Raw genomic sequence first — 16,209 nt, forward strand, 5'->3', positions numbered from 1 at the left:
GCCAGTAAGTTACAGCTAGGTGCACTAAACCCTCAATAATATAAGCTAAGCTTTTACCAACCAGAATGTGTGAGAAAAGTTGCAAAAACTCCCTTATGTCCCTGATCTCCTCGGCCATCTTCTCCCTTTTGTGTGTGTGGGTGGAAGAGGCAGGGGTGAAGTGAATGACTCTCAGGGCCTCTTCCCATCAGTTCCCACATTTCTTTTCCCACCATCCCCTCCATGTGCATATCTGCAACACAGCAATACAAGCAGGATGGCAGCAACCACCACCAGCCCTCACAGTTATGCATCTCTTTCTACTGCCATTCTCTCTGCTTCCTAGTTGATAAAGTACTGGGTCCAAAGGACTGAGGGGTGAGACACAAGAGTGTGGGAAGAGGGTGGACATCATTCCCTCATCTCCACTTCCAGCTCCTACTATCTGTCTCATACTTGACTGAGTGAGAGTGAAGAAGCCAGAGGAAGAGCTAATAAAGCCAAGAGAGCCGAAGATAACTGGCACTGGCTACCTCTGTGGTATTTAGGAAAAATAAGATTCCTGACAGCCATACCAAGTCCCATTTTTCTCCTTCTAGAGTTACCAGAGAACAACTGCAGATAACTGGCATGCCAGTGCTGACCTGGGAGAACTGAGCTGGGAATTCAAAGCAGGGTGTGGGAAATGAGTGGGTTGGTGAGCAAGGTCCAGAATAAAAGCAGTTTAGGGATACTGTGCAACTGGAAGATATGGGGAAGAAGGCAAAAGCTGGCATTTCCGAAGCAGGAATTTCCATAGGTCACTGTCTCAATAGCTTTTGTCAGGGTTTTAAATTCAGAGATAGAATCAAGATGTTTTTCCTCTCCCCCTTACTCCCAGCTGTAAACTCCCATTGCAAAGGACTTCTCCCTTCACCTCCCCCTCTTTTTTTCTGTCAGAAGTATAGCAGCCTTAAGCAATTAGCAGCAGTTGCCTTGTGTTGGAACAATGAAACTGCTGAACAATAGGGGTAGGCTCATTATTACAAGAGACCCAGCCCGATGATAATCTAGACCAGGAACTCCAAATTCACTGCTAGAAGAATTACTGGTTAGTACGTTATTAAGTTCACTGCATTTCAAGCTGGAAACAATTCATCCGATGTTTCACAGAAATCAATTTCTTAGTCTCCCAGTCATACACTTACATGTCAAACACTGAAAGTCAGAATCTGATGTCAGGAGCAGGGGTGTAACTTAATCTGCAGTCCACCAAGACAACTAATGCTCTTCTGGGAGCCATTTGGGACTGGGATGCATACCAGGCACATTCTTTGAGGCTGGAAGTAGCAGCCATCTCCCAAGAGCCCAAGACTCCTCCAGCATGATGCAACAGCCGCAGAAGTACTTAACAGTGAACCGAATATTCTTCATGCAGCTAAAAAACAAAAGGGACATTTATTGTCTCTGCCTTGACTTTTGAGATAGCCTCAAACCACATTTTTTCTCTTTACCATTTAAAGCCTGGAATACGATAAGTACATCCTTAAGTTCAGAAACTTGGGGAGAAGATGAACTATTACACATTTCAGTCAGTGTGGAAGTGAGGTTCACCAGTTTTGACCACCCCCAAAGCAAAAATGTAACTTGCTCTTGGCTTGTAGTTATCCACAGGACCCAAAGCTTTCATTACCATTTGTTTAATCAACTGCTCCCCCAGGTTTCTCTCCCCTAACCATGGTGAAGACTAGTGAGTGAAGCCCCAAGGGTCCAGTTCCGCTGTGCTCTCCCAGAAGACCATCAGAAACTCTCCACAGCTGTTTAGCTTCAGCAAAGCAGCTCCCAGACATCTCTTTTAGCGGCAATATCGTTTGTTTCTCTTCCATCAAGTGCTATCTCACTTCCTAAGCAAACTTCTCTCCAGCTCCCCCTCCCCTCCACAGCCCCTTAGGCAGTCGCCCAAGCCCTGCTCGGCTGTGCAGGGGGCCTGGGTCACCGCCCCGCACTCCGGTGCACCCACGAGAGGTCTTCCTATTCTCTTCTTCTCTTCACGAGGTTACTCTCCGCTCAGCAACGTTCAGCTTTTATGGCTGTTCACTTTGTCACCACTCTTGAAGCTGTAGCTTCTCTTCCTACTCGAATTCACTCGTTAGTTCCACTACACTCCGGCTTTGCTTTTGCCATTCATTAGCCGAGTGTCTGAACAACCGCTCCTTGCAGCAGCCAAGTCACCCGCTGCCGGCGCGCAGGCAGCAAGCGCGGCGTGGGCTGAGGGGGCGCCCGGCGGAGGGGGCGCCCAGCGGAGGGGGCGCCCAGCGGAGGGGGCGCCGGGCACGGGACGGCTCACCGGGACGGCGCCCAGGCGCGGGGGGAGCGGCACCGCGAGGTCGCCCGCGCCCTCAGCGCACGGTGCCCGGTTTGGGGCGCGGCGAGGGCGCGCACACCGAGGCACCCGGCCTAGCGCAGGCTCGATGTATCGCTGGTTTCCGCTACCTAACGCCGAAGGGCGCACCTTGCCGGCCCGGCCTGGCTCCCTGATCCGGGCTGCCGGAGACAACGGCAGTTGGTGACGGCCGCGGGGAGCCGCAGCTGCAGCGGCGCCCACGAGCGCTGCCGGGCAAGACGCTTCTTTACAGCCCGCCGTGACCGAACCTCGGAGAAGCCCCCGCCACCCCGCACCGGCCTCCGGCGGTGCCGGCGCCGCGGCCTGCCCTGCCCCCGCCGGGCCGCAGGGGGCGCTCTCTCGCGGCCGTGGGCCCGCCCCTCCGCCCCCGACGCGCGCGCGCGGGCGGGCCGCGGAAGCGGAAGTGGGCAGGTGCGGCCATGGCGGCGGCGGGCGCGGGGCAGCAGTGGGTGCTGGTGGAGATGGTGCAGGCCTTCTACGAGGTGCGCTCTGCGGCGCGGGCTGGTGTCCGGCCGCTGGCGCGGGGCGGCCGCGGAGGGGGCGGGCGGTTGGCAGTCGCTGCCGAGCCGCCTCAAGGCGATGGGAGTGAGGGCGCCGTGTCCCGCGGCCGCTGGCCAGGGGAGCGGGAGGGCAGGAGCGGGCCGGCGCGGGGCTGGGCGGCGGGGCAGGGCGGCGGCCGGGCGGGTAGCGGTGCCGGTGCCGGTGGCGGTGCCAGCGCGGGTGCGGCGGGGGCCGGCCGTACCCGCCTGTGCGTGCGCCGCAGCCGGGTGTGGAAAGCAGTCGGTGTGCGGTCACGTTCCCCTCTGTGTAAGTTTACGAAGCTGCATTTCAGGTCCATACCGGCGCATTAAACCTTAATAACATTCACAGTGCGCATTGTAAGGAAGGCCGGGGTTTGTAACTTACAAGTGTTATTCACAAAGGAAGAAGCAACTTTTAAATGTTCATGCTTGAGTTATCTCCTGGAGGGGGTCAGGGTGGCATGTTTGCATCCAGGCTTTGTTTTGTGGTGTTAAAAAGGATTTCCTGATGATAGGCAGCAGTCTTGTATCAACAGTCTGTTCCCCTCTCGGGATTTGGCTAAGGTTCATAACTTTTTAAGGATTTGTGCTATGGTTTGCAGTGCGAATATGGAAGTGCTGAGCTGCTGAAGCTGGTAGCACAGCCTAGTACACTACATTCCAGATAATCGTAGGCACTGAAAAGCGCAGGGAAGTAGTTTCTGTGGACCTCTACTACTACTGTACTGTGTGTTCTTTAGATGTCGTGGTGTACATAGGTATTCTTAACAAGTTTGGTGAACTGAAAAGTACTCTGCAAATGATTAATTCATTATTTGCAGTTTGGTATGCCATAGGTCTCCTTACTGGTTTTGAATATTTGCATTCAATTTCCTTTAGTTTCTGGTTGTGTGGCGCATTCCACTGCCTTTGTTGGCAGGTCATATCCCACCAGAAAATGCTGGTATGTTGCAATTTGAGTCTTTTACAAATTATGAATGTCCACAGTCTAGATGGGAGCCTTTCTGAAGTGAAGTAACTAAACCAGTCATTAAAACTATGTGTCAAATGCTGATGTCACAACTCCACATCTACTTTAAACTAGCAGTGCTGCCAGAGGAACCTGATTTTCCTCCCTCCAAGCACCCAAAGAGGCAAACTTCATCTTGGATTAACACTCTTTCCCGGTTTGCTGTAAATATTCCTAAATACTGTGTCTACACAGAACAGTAAATGACACAGCGGCAAAACTGTTCCTGGTGACTGTTGGGTTATACCTGCTCAAAGTGCCTATGAAACTAACAAAAATGTGTGAGGACAGGATTAGGTTACTTTGTGAATAACAGTAGCTGTCCCTGCTTGTGGACTATGCAAGAATGTAGGATTGAAGTGGGTGTGTATAAATGACACAGACCTTCAGGCTCTCAGGAGACTTTGTCTTGTGAAATCTGCCTTCACAGATGCTGGTGCAACCCCTGTCTGCCATTGCTCCCAATATTTAATTTATGTGCATGTGTGGAACTGAAACCGCTTATCAATTTAGAGTGTGCCTTGTTTATAACTAGAGAATAAACTGTTCAAACTCAAGTTAACAGCTACAAGTAGTAGTTGTAAAGCAATCCACTTTCATCTAATCATAATTTTTGCTGCTTTAGAAATACATGTCAGCTAATGATCAGCTTTGGATTTTTTTGCAAGTGTACTAGTAGAGACAAAACTGTTGCCTAGTGTTACACTGATTCAAATAGAATTTTGTATAGACTTTTTTTTGTGCTTTTATTTTCAGGCTCCTGCTTACCATCTCATTTTAGAAGGAATTCTAATTCTGTGGATAATTAGACTTCTTTTCTCCAAGACATACAAGCTTCAAGAGCGATCTGATCTAACACTTAAGGTATGGTGGAAGAATATTTTTCTTTAAAGGAACAATTTATAGCTATTGATATATTAGGGTTGAACCACTGCTGCGTCACAAATTGTGCTGTTTTTTTAGGATTTCAGAGGGTGGGCTTACACTGGACTAAGAAACTGCTTATTGCTTAAACGCTTCAGTGTGCTTTTACAGTAGCACCGTGTTTGAGAGTCTAAGAAGTATAGAAGAACTGATGTGACTGATTGCCAAGTTATGAAAACCTGGCATTAGCTCTACTCAATGAATAGTTTTGTTTTAGAAATGGAAGCTATACTAAAAAAACCCCACCAAACAAAATGAACTATAAGAGTGTAGAGAGTAGGAAAATGATCAGTCTGTATATGTGGTGTCTGTAATAGCTCAGAGAGTTTACAGTGTTAAGTGGGTTCCAAAAAACTTTGTGGAGTTTAGTTGCAGTTCTCTTCTTTTGCAATGTAGTTGTCTCAAAAAAAAAAAAAAAAAAGGCGCATCTGTAATTGTGGAGACTGGAATTTCTCTCTTCTGGCTGGAGACTATCAGAAATTGGTGGAGCTTGTTTTGGAGATGTCCCTGGGCTAATTTTTCTTGGTGCTTAATGTCTGAGTGTGCCATTGGTTACATTCAAAGGATGAACAAGGTTATACTCTTTTTTTTTTTTTTTTTTCCCTCAATCACAGATGAACTATAGCGATTTATTGCAATATCCCAACCAGCTTGTGTATGTGAGGGGTTGATCTGAACTGTCTGAAGTCCTATGTAACAAACAAGCTTAGTTTGCTAGGGTTTGAGGAATGGTATCCTTTATGAATGAGGTAAACTACTGGAATTTCTTCATGGTACTGAGGAGGGTTTGTGGAAGGAGATTTGTGGGTATTTTACCTTGTCATTCCTATCTATATCATGTGCTTGCATGCTTTTTGATGTCATTCTTGTTAAGGATACATCAAGCATCTGAGCTCAGTGTAATGCATCAGTGAACAGCATGCAGGGACTATAGGCATAAGGCTGTGCATGTGAGCACATCTGCAGGAAGTGTCCTCTTCTGGGGAGTACTTACTAGACAAGCTTTGAGTATTCTGAAACTTTGGCATGAATTTATTGGAGGCAAGAAGTGAACTGCATGGGAATCAAGAAAGGCCAGTTCAATTTTGTACTTGGATGAGTTTGAAATGATCCTGGGATTCTTGAAGTTTGCCACCTTTGATAAGAATAGAGAGGAGGGGTGAACACAAAGGGAAGTCCAGTGCGGTGAAGTGCTGAATGTTCAGATCATTTGGGAAGACATGCTGCAGCTTTAAAGGAGCCCTTGACTGTCCATTCAGAAACAGTGGTAGTTCATTTAGTAGAGCTTTCCTGCATCAGATGTTTTTGATCTCTGGTATTTTGGAGGATAACTGTTGTCTTTTGCAAGATTCATTCTCAGCAGTAGATGGTGGGGAAAAAGCTCTTGGCTACTCTTATGTGATTGGTGACCTGGAAAAGCTGAAACCTATCTCTTCCTCACAAAGTAAGGATTACAGTCAGATATGTCTATGTGCATCTTTAGTATTATCGTCCAGTTGCAGGTCATCTCCTTCATTCACTGACAGACCATTTTGCTGAAATTGAGATGTTTAAGAAAACGCTCAGAGAAATCTGGAGCAGTGGTATTATGCAAGGAAGAGAACTGTTCTTTATCTTCTTAACGGGGGGCAATGAGCATTTGGGAGATTGCATGTGAGTAGCTGGTCTGCTGCAGCTCAGTGGAAACGGGTTTAGAAGGGGGTCAGAAAGGGAAAAGACTCATGCTTAAAAACAGTCCTACTTTTGCAGTATGACAGTTCATTGGCAGGACAGCAGTAACTTGCTTTTTGAAGAACATAAGCCTGCAAATATGTTATTGCTGAGATACTTTTGTTGAGATATATACAAACTTCACTGAGCTTGAGGAGTGGAAAGGAATGTGAATACTTGCAAAAATCCAAAGTCATCAAGAATTGCATAGTGTGTGTATTGATGTATAGTTGCAAGACACAGAAGAAAAACATTTGCAGAATGCTAAGAGCTGTATTATAGCAACAGGTTTGACTTGAGATGTTAGCCATCAACACCTCTAGTTTTTTGTTACCTGTATCTTGATGGCAAAAAGAATAGAGTGTGAGAAGGCTTTTTGGTCTGATGGTATGTTTGAGTTGGCTGCTGATGAAGGAGATTACAAGATATATCTTGTTATATATGATATATATTATTTATATATTGCTATATCTTGGTATATATATTATATATCTTGATATATAACAAGATAGTTGGCTTAACCATTGAACTCTGAAGATGGAAGCAGTGTTTTCCGTGCAAAGAAATGTATTTCAAAGGGAATATCTTGTCTACAGATACTTTATTGAAAGTAAGCTTAAATACAGCAGTGAAGTGAAAGTGAAAGTCTAAGTCTTCTATAGTTCGAGGACTTAAGCAGACTGGTGCATCAGATGTGTGGAGTGATTCCATCTCCTTTTCTATAATGCAGATAATTGCTGTGAAAAGAGCTTGTTTATTTTGTGTAGAGGAATAACTGTAGGGAGAAAAAAATCCACCTTCACTGCAAATCCACAGATAGTTGACACTGGTCTGTGTTGTGGGTTAGTCCCAGCAGGCAGCTAAGCACAGCACAGCTGCTCGCACACTTTCTCCCCCACCCCCATTGGTATGGGGGAATAGGAAAGAAAAAGTAAAAGCAAGAAAACTTGTGAGTGATGATAAGATTGTTTAATAAGCAAAGAAGAAAGGGAAGAAGAGAGAAACAAGGAAAGTAATGCAAAGGCAATCCCTCAGGGACCAAATCCCAATCAGTTCTCAAGCAAAAGATGGCTAACTTCCCTACCTTCCCCCTTTCCTTTTTATTGCCGAGTGTCACATTATGTGGTATGGAATATTTGTTAGGTTAGTTTGGGTCATCTGCCAGGTTGTCTCCCCTCCCAGTCTCTTGTGCACCCCCCAATCTGTTCACCCTGTGGGCAGAGTGGGAAACAGAAGCCTTCACACTGTGCACACACTCTTCAGCAAAAGCTGCAACATGAGTGAGTTGTCAGTATTGTTCTGGTCACAGATCTAAACCACAGTGCTGTATGAGCTGTTATCAAGAAAATTAACACCGTCACAACCAAACCCAGTACAGTCTGTTTCACGTAATATGGGATCCCACACAAAAAACCAGGCTTGTGTGCATGTTGAGCTCTGTGTAGCTACATGCCAGGTTTTCAGCAAGGAGACTGCTGATTTGCCTTCTGATTTGTTCTAGGTTTCTTCATGCTGTGGTTGGTGTCCAGTCTTTACCACACCAGAAAGAAATACTTAGGTACAGGCATTGGAGATAGGCCAGCTCAGGCTGCCTTTGTGTCAGCCACCCATGTAGTGGTACTTGGAGTTTCTCTGTGAATTATTGTCGGGAACCCTGCCAGAGCAGAGCAGGCTCCACATAAATACTACTGAAGAACAGCACTGTTACACAGCCATCTTAATGTGATCTGTCAGGACCAGTCTGTGCTGGGGAACCAGACATAGATGGTACGTGGTGCAACCTGGTGCACTTCGGAGTCACACTTCCAAAACACTGAAGAAATCCACCCCAAAGGGGGCTTCTGGGTTTAGTCAACTACGTAGCAAGAGTACTGTGAAAGCCAGTGCAGGAATCGGCTTGCAACTTGTCATCCTTTAATAACAAACAGTGTTTGTAGGTACTCCTATTGGTTCTATTCCAAAATAATGGAATCTCCCAAGTCATTAACTAAAAAAGTGGAGTACTTCTCTCTAAGTTCCTGATAGTTTGGGATTTGGGGAAGTACAAACAAGACTGGCCAGACAAGGTGCTAGATGTAGAGATTCTTGTGGGCTTTTCACCCAAAATGAACTCTATGGAGAAGTGGCAAAGTGCCACTGAGGACTGCAGCAAGCTGTAGGAGACTGCATGGCATCACTGAGCTATACACGCACTCTCCAGCCAGCAGCCATTTGTGTGAAAGGAAGGTCCCGTCCAGATGTATGTGGCTTTCACTTTGTGGTAAATGATACTGAGCTTTTGTCTCAAAAAGTCCTGCTAGGAGCCATGTCTTTTAATTTGTGGATGGAAGGCATAGTTGTTTTCTTGTTTTTAGAATTTTTGCTGTGGTAGTAGCATGGAACTGTTTTATTAGAGTGGTATTAGTCAGGAGGCTGTGCGGTTCCTGTCAGAGACAAATGTTTGATGCATGGCTGAGAAGTACTGTAGGCCACAAGAGCGCCTTATTGTGCAGGAACAGCACTGAGAGGTTGCTACAGGGAAGAGCAGATGTAGTCTGTTCTTGTAAAGGTTTTCAGTCATATTGAACCAAGACACCCTATGTAGGTAAAGATTCTCTTAAGTATTAGCACAGGTTGAAATAAATAAATTTCTAATTAGCTTGGCCATTATTTTTACCAATTTATGCCATGCTGATATACGATTCGATAAATACCGTGAAATTAAAGAGCTGTTATTTGAGGACCAGCAAATAAAAAAATACTGTTAATCTCTGGATGTTGACACAGATGCGTGTATGACACTGTTTCATAACTATAGTGCTAGCTCAAAAATGTCTTCATGAACAGAATTTTAAAAAAACAGGGTCAACAAGGCAACTTATTTAAATTACGGTTTTTGTGTTTGCGTTAAAATTGAGTTTGTGTTTACACCCAAGTATTTCTCTTACCCAAGGTATCTAGCATTTAAAAAGTAAAAACCACACCAACAAAATAACAACCACCCAAACCCATTTTATTTATTTTATATGTGTGTGTATGTATTTAGATGAATATATTTTAAATGTTTACATATATGCACAAATGTATAAATAAGTTTGTGTATTGCAGTTTATATATTTGTAAACATTTCAGTCATATTTTTGTGGGTATTGATATTTATATTTTATTTAACATTTCTGTTTATATACATTAAAAACAATTATAAAATGGAAAGAGGAGGAGCTGAGTTCACTTATAGCCGGAGAGTGGAAGTTGAAAGTGTTAATTTTTTTCATCAAGTGGATATTTTCAATACAGTGAACTGAGGAGAAATAAGCGAATCAGCTATATATTGAGGATGTTACATTGTAAATTAAAATCTGGTTCTTTATATGCTTGAAAATTAACATTTTTATTCTTCATATTAGTTTGAAATACGGTGTCTGTTTAGGAGGTAGAAGTTAAAAGTGCTGTTAGGAATGTGGGGTCACTGTATGAAACCCTGCTTCTGCTGTGTCTTTCATCTGAGTGAGATGATCATATTTACCCTGAAAGGATAGGTCAGTGTACTGAGATACTTGGTGAATGGAAGGGGGAAGTGAGATGGACTGTCCCGTCTGCAGTGCGGATGGCCATTTTAGATTGAGATTGGTACTCACTTTAATCACCGGTATCTCCAGTCCCCTACCATAATAGAGGAACTGCGTCACACAAGCTTTTGGTAAACTATTGCCTGTGCTAAGTACATGTGAAAACAGAAGACGTAAGAAGTGAAGATGCAATTGTTTGTGATTTGTAATGGATGAGTAGAATGAATGTGAGCTAGAATTAGTGAAACAATGTTTTTTAAAATGAGGATTAGTCTTCCATATATTTTATTTTCTGTTAAGAAAAAAAATTGGGATATTGCCACATCTCATCTGTGGCTTGTCACCTTGCTGTTAGTGCTGCAAACATTTCAAAGGGAAAAATGGAAACTTCTTAAAATTTGGTATGAATGGGGGAGAAAAGTGCTAATTAGGAATTGCTCATTATCTTTATGTTCACAGATCTCAACTACAATTGTACTATGCTAATTTATAGTGTAGTTATAGTATGCTATGTAGTTATATGTATATATGTAGTTATAGTATGCTAATTTATAATGTAGTTACAGTGTCTTGGTATAAATAGTGTTTTTCTTACTGCTAGACTGGGTGGAAAAAAGATTTTAGTCGAATTCGTGTTACCAGTTGCTAAGCTGATGGTGATACTTTGTAGCCTTAGTTCAAAAAATTACACTTAAGTGGAAAAGCTAAGTACATGCTTGCATAGCTTTAATTCTGCCCTATTTGAAGGAAATGTATGTTGTTGCCTGCTCTGGCTTTGAACTATGTTGTATAAAATCTGTCCAAATGTTCTTTGTGTTCAGAACTTACAGAGAAGAAACACCATGCTTTTTAAGCCCTTCCCTTTTAGGCATTTGATGCCATCTAACGCTTTTCTTATTTATCCTTCCATAACTGACAGGCTGCACTACTGCTCACCTGATTTATTCTGCTTCAGAGTTAAAACAAAAAAACAGCAACACACAGACACACGACCCTGCCCTGCCCCCAGTCCAGTGCTCTACAATGGACACAACTGTTGTTGCAGGCTGCATATCAGGGATTTGGGGACTTTTGACACCAAGTGTAGGAGCAGAGTGAAGGTTGCATGCACACACAGCCTGCTTTCTGCTTTTTGGAAGTCATTTTGAACTCTTGTGAAAAAGGTATGATACTGCTGGGCAACTGTAACTCAGGATACAGTTTCCCAGTAGCATCAGCCAGTCTAGTTTGGGACCTCTGTGTTGTGGGATCTAGTTTAGCTATGTTTCCATCCTGCTTTTACTGAGTTAGTTTTTATCTGGATCATTTTTCTCAACAAGTTTATTGTCTGGTTCTCTAACTGCGTATGCCAGCACAAGGAACAAGAATGTGGCTGGGAGGGGACTGTATTGTAGCAGCTGCTGGCTTGCAGTGCTGTGGGTCAGCACATTTAGTGTTAAACTATGTTTTTGACATTTTTTTTAAATAGCAATACCGTATAGAGATGCACATTAGTACCTGCTCTGAGGTGAGAATGGAATTGCCACTCTGACTTGGAACAGTGGAGTTTAGCATACGGCGTTATGGTTGTGGTTCCACTCTGAGATTAACCTGGGTTTGGGTACTACTTTTCCACCATTTTGGAACTGTGTTGCATGTTAATCTTTGTAGGGTGTATCACCTGGTAATCTCCAATAGCATTCTTGAGGTATTTACTGGGTCGTGTCAAGCATGAGGTTTGATAATAGAATACGGCAATGAATAGTAGTCAATAGTATTTACACACAGTTTTATTGTTCTGTTCTCTGGTGCTCCATTATCTGTTTAGATTTTTTTTTTTAGTTGAAGCAACAAAATCTGTTATTTGACATGCTATGAATGGCACTAGTGCAGGGTAAGTTAACCCCCTACTTTAATGGTATGTGGAACAGCATTTCAATGCATGCATAACTGAGTGCATGGCTCCAGCTGGGGCTGTCCTGTGGTGGCTAAAGAAACTAAACACTTCTTCTAACACAAGTGCAGCCACTTCAAAATATTAAATACATTCACTTCTGTCACACATATTAATGGCATTTTATTTCCTTTAAAATACATGTCCCATGGGTTAAATTTCAGTAAGAAATCTAACATGAGAAGGTTAAAAAAAAATGTATTTAAAGTACATCTGCAAGATGCTAGAAACACAACTGACTACGCTTACATAAAAAGGATCTTTTCTGAAATACAGGGATATTGAAATTTCAATTTGTGTTTTGAAGTAGACATTTGTGGAGCTCCTGGGATATTAATTAATACTCTGGAAATACCTAGTTATTCATTAGTTTAGTAAAAGGAAAGTGACAAAAATGCAGGAGACTAATTATATTGTTGCATGTAGTTTCCTTTTTATTTTTTCATGTCTTTGTTTTTGTACTTTGAAGGCTTTGAAAAGTGCATTTGGAAAAAATAAAAATGGAAAAAGGTATTGCTATGGTGTTTTCAAAAAATGAATTGTAGAATTTGTATTTTGGTAGCCTTAAATATTCTACTGCTTTTTGAAGTAATGGAGAAATAGAAACCCATTGCAGTCATACCATTCAAAGTTAGTTATCAGGTGTGTCATGCTGTACTAGTAAATAATCCTCCAGGAAGGGCTGCTTTCGTGGTATGAAGGATGATTTTGGCGAGTTGCCTGAGTGGTGGTTAATTGGTGTGGAATTAGTCTAATGCACCTGTTATGCTGGTCCACTGCATGTCCTTTAGAAAATCTTCTAACTTAGGTTTTCCAGATAAAGGACTTTGAAAATGAGTGTGCATTCAGTATTCCTCCGTGGTTAGGTTGGGGGGGGGGCTGCATGGTTCAGTAGTTGCTACCATTTGAGCATTTGGCAGTTTTTCTGTATTGTTTCCTGCTCATGTATCTGTTATTTTGCTAAGATTTTAATGCCACTGTTGAAGACTTGAGAATGTAAAGTTAGGCAATTTATATTCAACTATTATGTAATTTGTATTCAATTACATAAACTGTAGAGGAGGATTTTCATAATTGAGTGAAACAATATCGATCAAAATTTGGCAGGAACACCAAGTTAGTATCTCTTTTCTTGATTATCATGTCTTTAATGCACAGGAGCAACTGGGATATCTTTCTTTACATCTTCCATTTGAAGAATTCAGAGCCCTCAATTGAGCAAACTGAGATAATGTCAATTGTAAGTGTCTCAGGTGACACATATTAGCCTACATAATTTCTTACACAACTATTTCCAACTGTTTCTTAATGCATAATGTCTTTTCTAGCACAAATCCTTTTTGAGCTGTATTGTTTTTCTCCTGTCCAGGAAAAGGAAGAGTTGATTGAAGAATGGCAGCCAGAGCCTCTTGTACCTCCTGTGCCAAAAGATCACCCAGCTCTCAACTACAACATTGTTTCAGGGTAAATGTATTTCAGAATAAATTCTGAGGTTTTTTCAGCTCAAATACTCAATGTCCATATTTTTAAGTGTATTTCTTACTAAGCTTTTCACTATCCTTAAAACCTTTCAGAAATTAATTCCATTTTTAGATAGCAGGACTGAATTTGCAGCTGGAGAGATATCTTGGTTTTGCAGCATTATCAAGAAAAATCTTTCTTACTTTAAATGTTGTTATGAATTTTTTAAAAAAATATTGGCAGTGGGGGGAGAGACATTTTTATCTTTGCCATTATTGGGGATCTGTATTGTTTGGTAGTAATGTTTCATTTTTTCTGAATATGAAGACTTAAACCTCCAGAAGTGATTACCACTTTCTGTGTAGGCCTTGGGGGGAAAACTGTCATCACTAATCGCTTCAGAAGAAACTGATTTTGTGGCTAGCCACTTGGCACTTCGTGACAAGTTGTTCCTCTTTGGACAGTCAGAAGTGCACCGAGATGCTTGATGGTGAAGTTGTTCCATGAGGAAATTATGGCTCAGTGTTACTTTCTTCTGTGTTAGGAGGTTTTAGAATGTGTGCTGACTTAGGCAAGAGTCACAGTGTTTCAGAAATTGCATTGAAATTTCTTTCACAAGCTTCAGATTTATGTCGGTAACTTTTACAATATAAGCATTCTTAATATCCTTCTAGTGACACCAATATTTTAAAATATTTTAGTGACAAAGCAGAATTATTTGCTGTCATAGAGAGCTCCATTTTGATGGTTCTGCCACCATGGAAAAGTCTGCTTTAGAAAAGTGATGCCTGTTTTAATCAACTGTGATGTGAAAGATCCTGTTATTGTTTAGAATTTTGAAACAAACAAGACTGTGGCAAAGAAAGCGTTGGACATTTAAAAAAAATCTGAACAAATATATCTTTCAGATTGATTCAGAAATTGTTTAAATTATTTAGAACTTTCCAGTGCTTACAGCTAGGGAATGTGTTGTGACAGAACATTAATATGTTGTGGCTGTTGAACTTAATAGAGGCTATGGGCAAAACTTGGCATTTGTCTTCTAAAATTTAAACTGCCAACTACATTCCCTTAAGTTGCTCAACAGCTATGAGATTGCAACTTGGGCTATAAACTCAACCCATGTTTCAGGATTAATACAGAAATGAAAGTGTCTGCATCCTAATTCCAACTCAAGAGAATTTCTGTCCCCTTTTTAATTAGTATTTTAGGGGAGCCCTGTTGATGTTAATGAGGTAGTCATCTTTCCATGATTTTCATGTGTTAATGTCTACCATGAATGGCAATTTACATAAATCTTAATTATCTTAGTGTGTGGTGGTTTAATATTGCATATTTGCAGTAATGTGTGGATAGGGTTTATATAGGCTCCTGACCAGTTGGGAAGTATTAAGTATTTCAGGAAAAACTTTGACACGCTGCCTGGGGGAGGCAGACTTCCTCCTCCCTCAGGATGCAAGGTGGTTTCTGCCTTACGTTAGTATGCTACTTTCTGCTGAACACTTGCATAATCCTGGTAACATTGCCATATGATAAGCAAAGCCAACAATGCAGAGACTTTTTCAAACAAACCAATCTTGAATCAGTGGTGACCAAGTTACCCATGACAGCTCAGTCATAGTTCAGAAGTTAGTTACTTCTTGTGGTAGCCTTTCTGCGAAATAATTTATGCAAGATAGCTTAGTTGTACAAGACATCATTCAGAAAATGTAAACCTGTCTGCTAAAACAGTATGTCTGCAAAATTCTCATGCTGATTCTTGTTTTGCTTTAAAATGAAAAGGTACTAAAGATCTGGCTTTTACTTTATCATCTTCTGTGACTGATTTTTCAATACATGCAACACTTAGGAGATAAGTGAGAGGTCTACGTATGGATGTAGTGCTTTTGGTTCTTAAAAAACACAGTTTCTGAAGGTCTTGCTTGCAGATTCTTTGAATATAGCTTGAAATCATATTTTTATTTATGGTTTCAGCTGGATCACTCAGTATCTCATAACAGTTGTCCCTAAACGTGATGCCTAACAAACTGTGTTATACTAGAGGAAGAGAGATACATGGCACTGTAAAGAAATTAAGTCTTTCACCATTTTCCTTTTGCAAAGACTTCTTGTTTTTGTCATTGCAAGGAAAGTTTTATGATACTACTAGCAGCCATGTTTTGTATCTAATTATTCACTGGAATTAGTTTTTCCATGAGCGTTTTCTGCTTAACCATGAGTATTCCTTTAGAAGGTTGGGTAAAATTCTGATAGCAAAGCGTGGCCATGTTTTCATGGGGTCTGCAGCTTTGTTAGGGGTAAGTTCTTGGTGAACATTAGTGTATTTTCTAGATTTGAGAGATAGAGCTGTGGGGGCAATTATTTGTACATTTACCAGGTCTAATAGTATGCTGGGAATATACTAAACCTTGTGTTAGTGCCAAAATCCATAGGTAGAGGTCTGCTCTATCTGAATATCTGCAAACCTAAGTAGTTGTTTCACTTAATAGGACTTCAGATGTTTGGTACAACTCATTGATGAGCAAGCCAGAGGAACAGGTTCAGGTATATTTTTAATAGCAGGAAGTTCCCCAAGGCAGTTTCCTGCATATTCGTGCAATGCTCCTTCTGTGCAGAAGATGCACTGCAGTAATGCAGGACAGCTTTTTTGTGGGGTCAGGTTCAGCTTTTGTCGGTTTAATGTCTTGGAATGACAGTGATGAAGGTGCATGGTGCATACACTGTGTTAGCAGAAAGCTTTC

At 41.9% G+C, this 16,209-nt stretch overlaps 1 protein-coding gene across 1 annotated transcript in view; it reads left to right on the forward strand.

Annotated features, from left to right (window-relative positions):
* Nucleotides 1–2,733: 2,733 nt before the first annotated feature.
* SPTLC1 (serine palmitoyltransferase long chain base subunit 1) overlaps nt 2,734–16,209 on the forward strand; it is a 34,200-nt gene continuing 20,724 nt past the window's right edge. The window contains exons 1-3 of the mRNA XM_055791285.1: nt 2,734–2,844; nt 4,649–4,756; nt 13,377–13,471. Of these exons, the coding sequence (XP_055647260.1) occupies nt 2,782–2,844; nt 4,649–4,756; nt 13,377–13,471 (266 nt within the window). The 5' untranslated portion in view covers nt 2,734–2,781. The remainder of the gene's footprint in view (nt 2,845–4,648; nt 4,757–13,376; nt 13,472–16,209) is intronic.

This window comes from Falco peregrinus, chromosome Z (genome assembly GCF_023634155.1).
Source record: "Falco peregrinus isolate bFalPer1 chromosome Z, bFalPer1.pri, whole genome shotgun sequence".
NCBI lineage: Eukaryota > Metazoa > Chordata > Aves > Falconiformes > Falconidae > Falco > Falco peregrinus.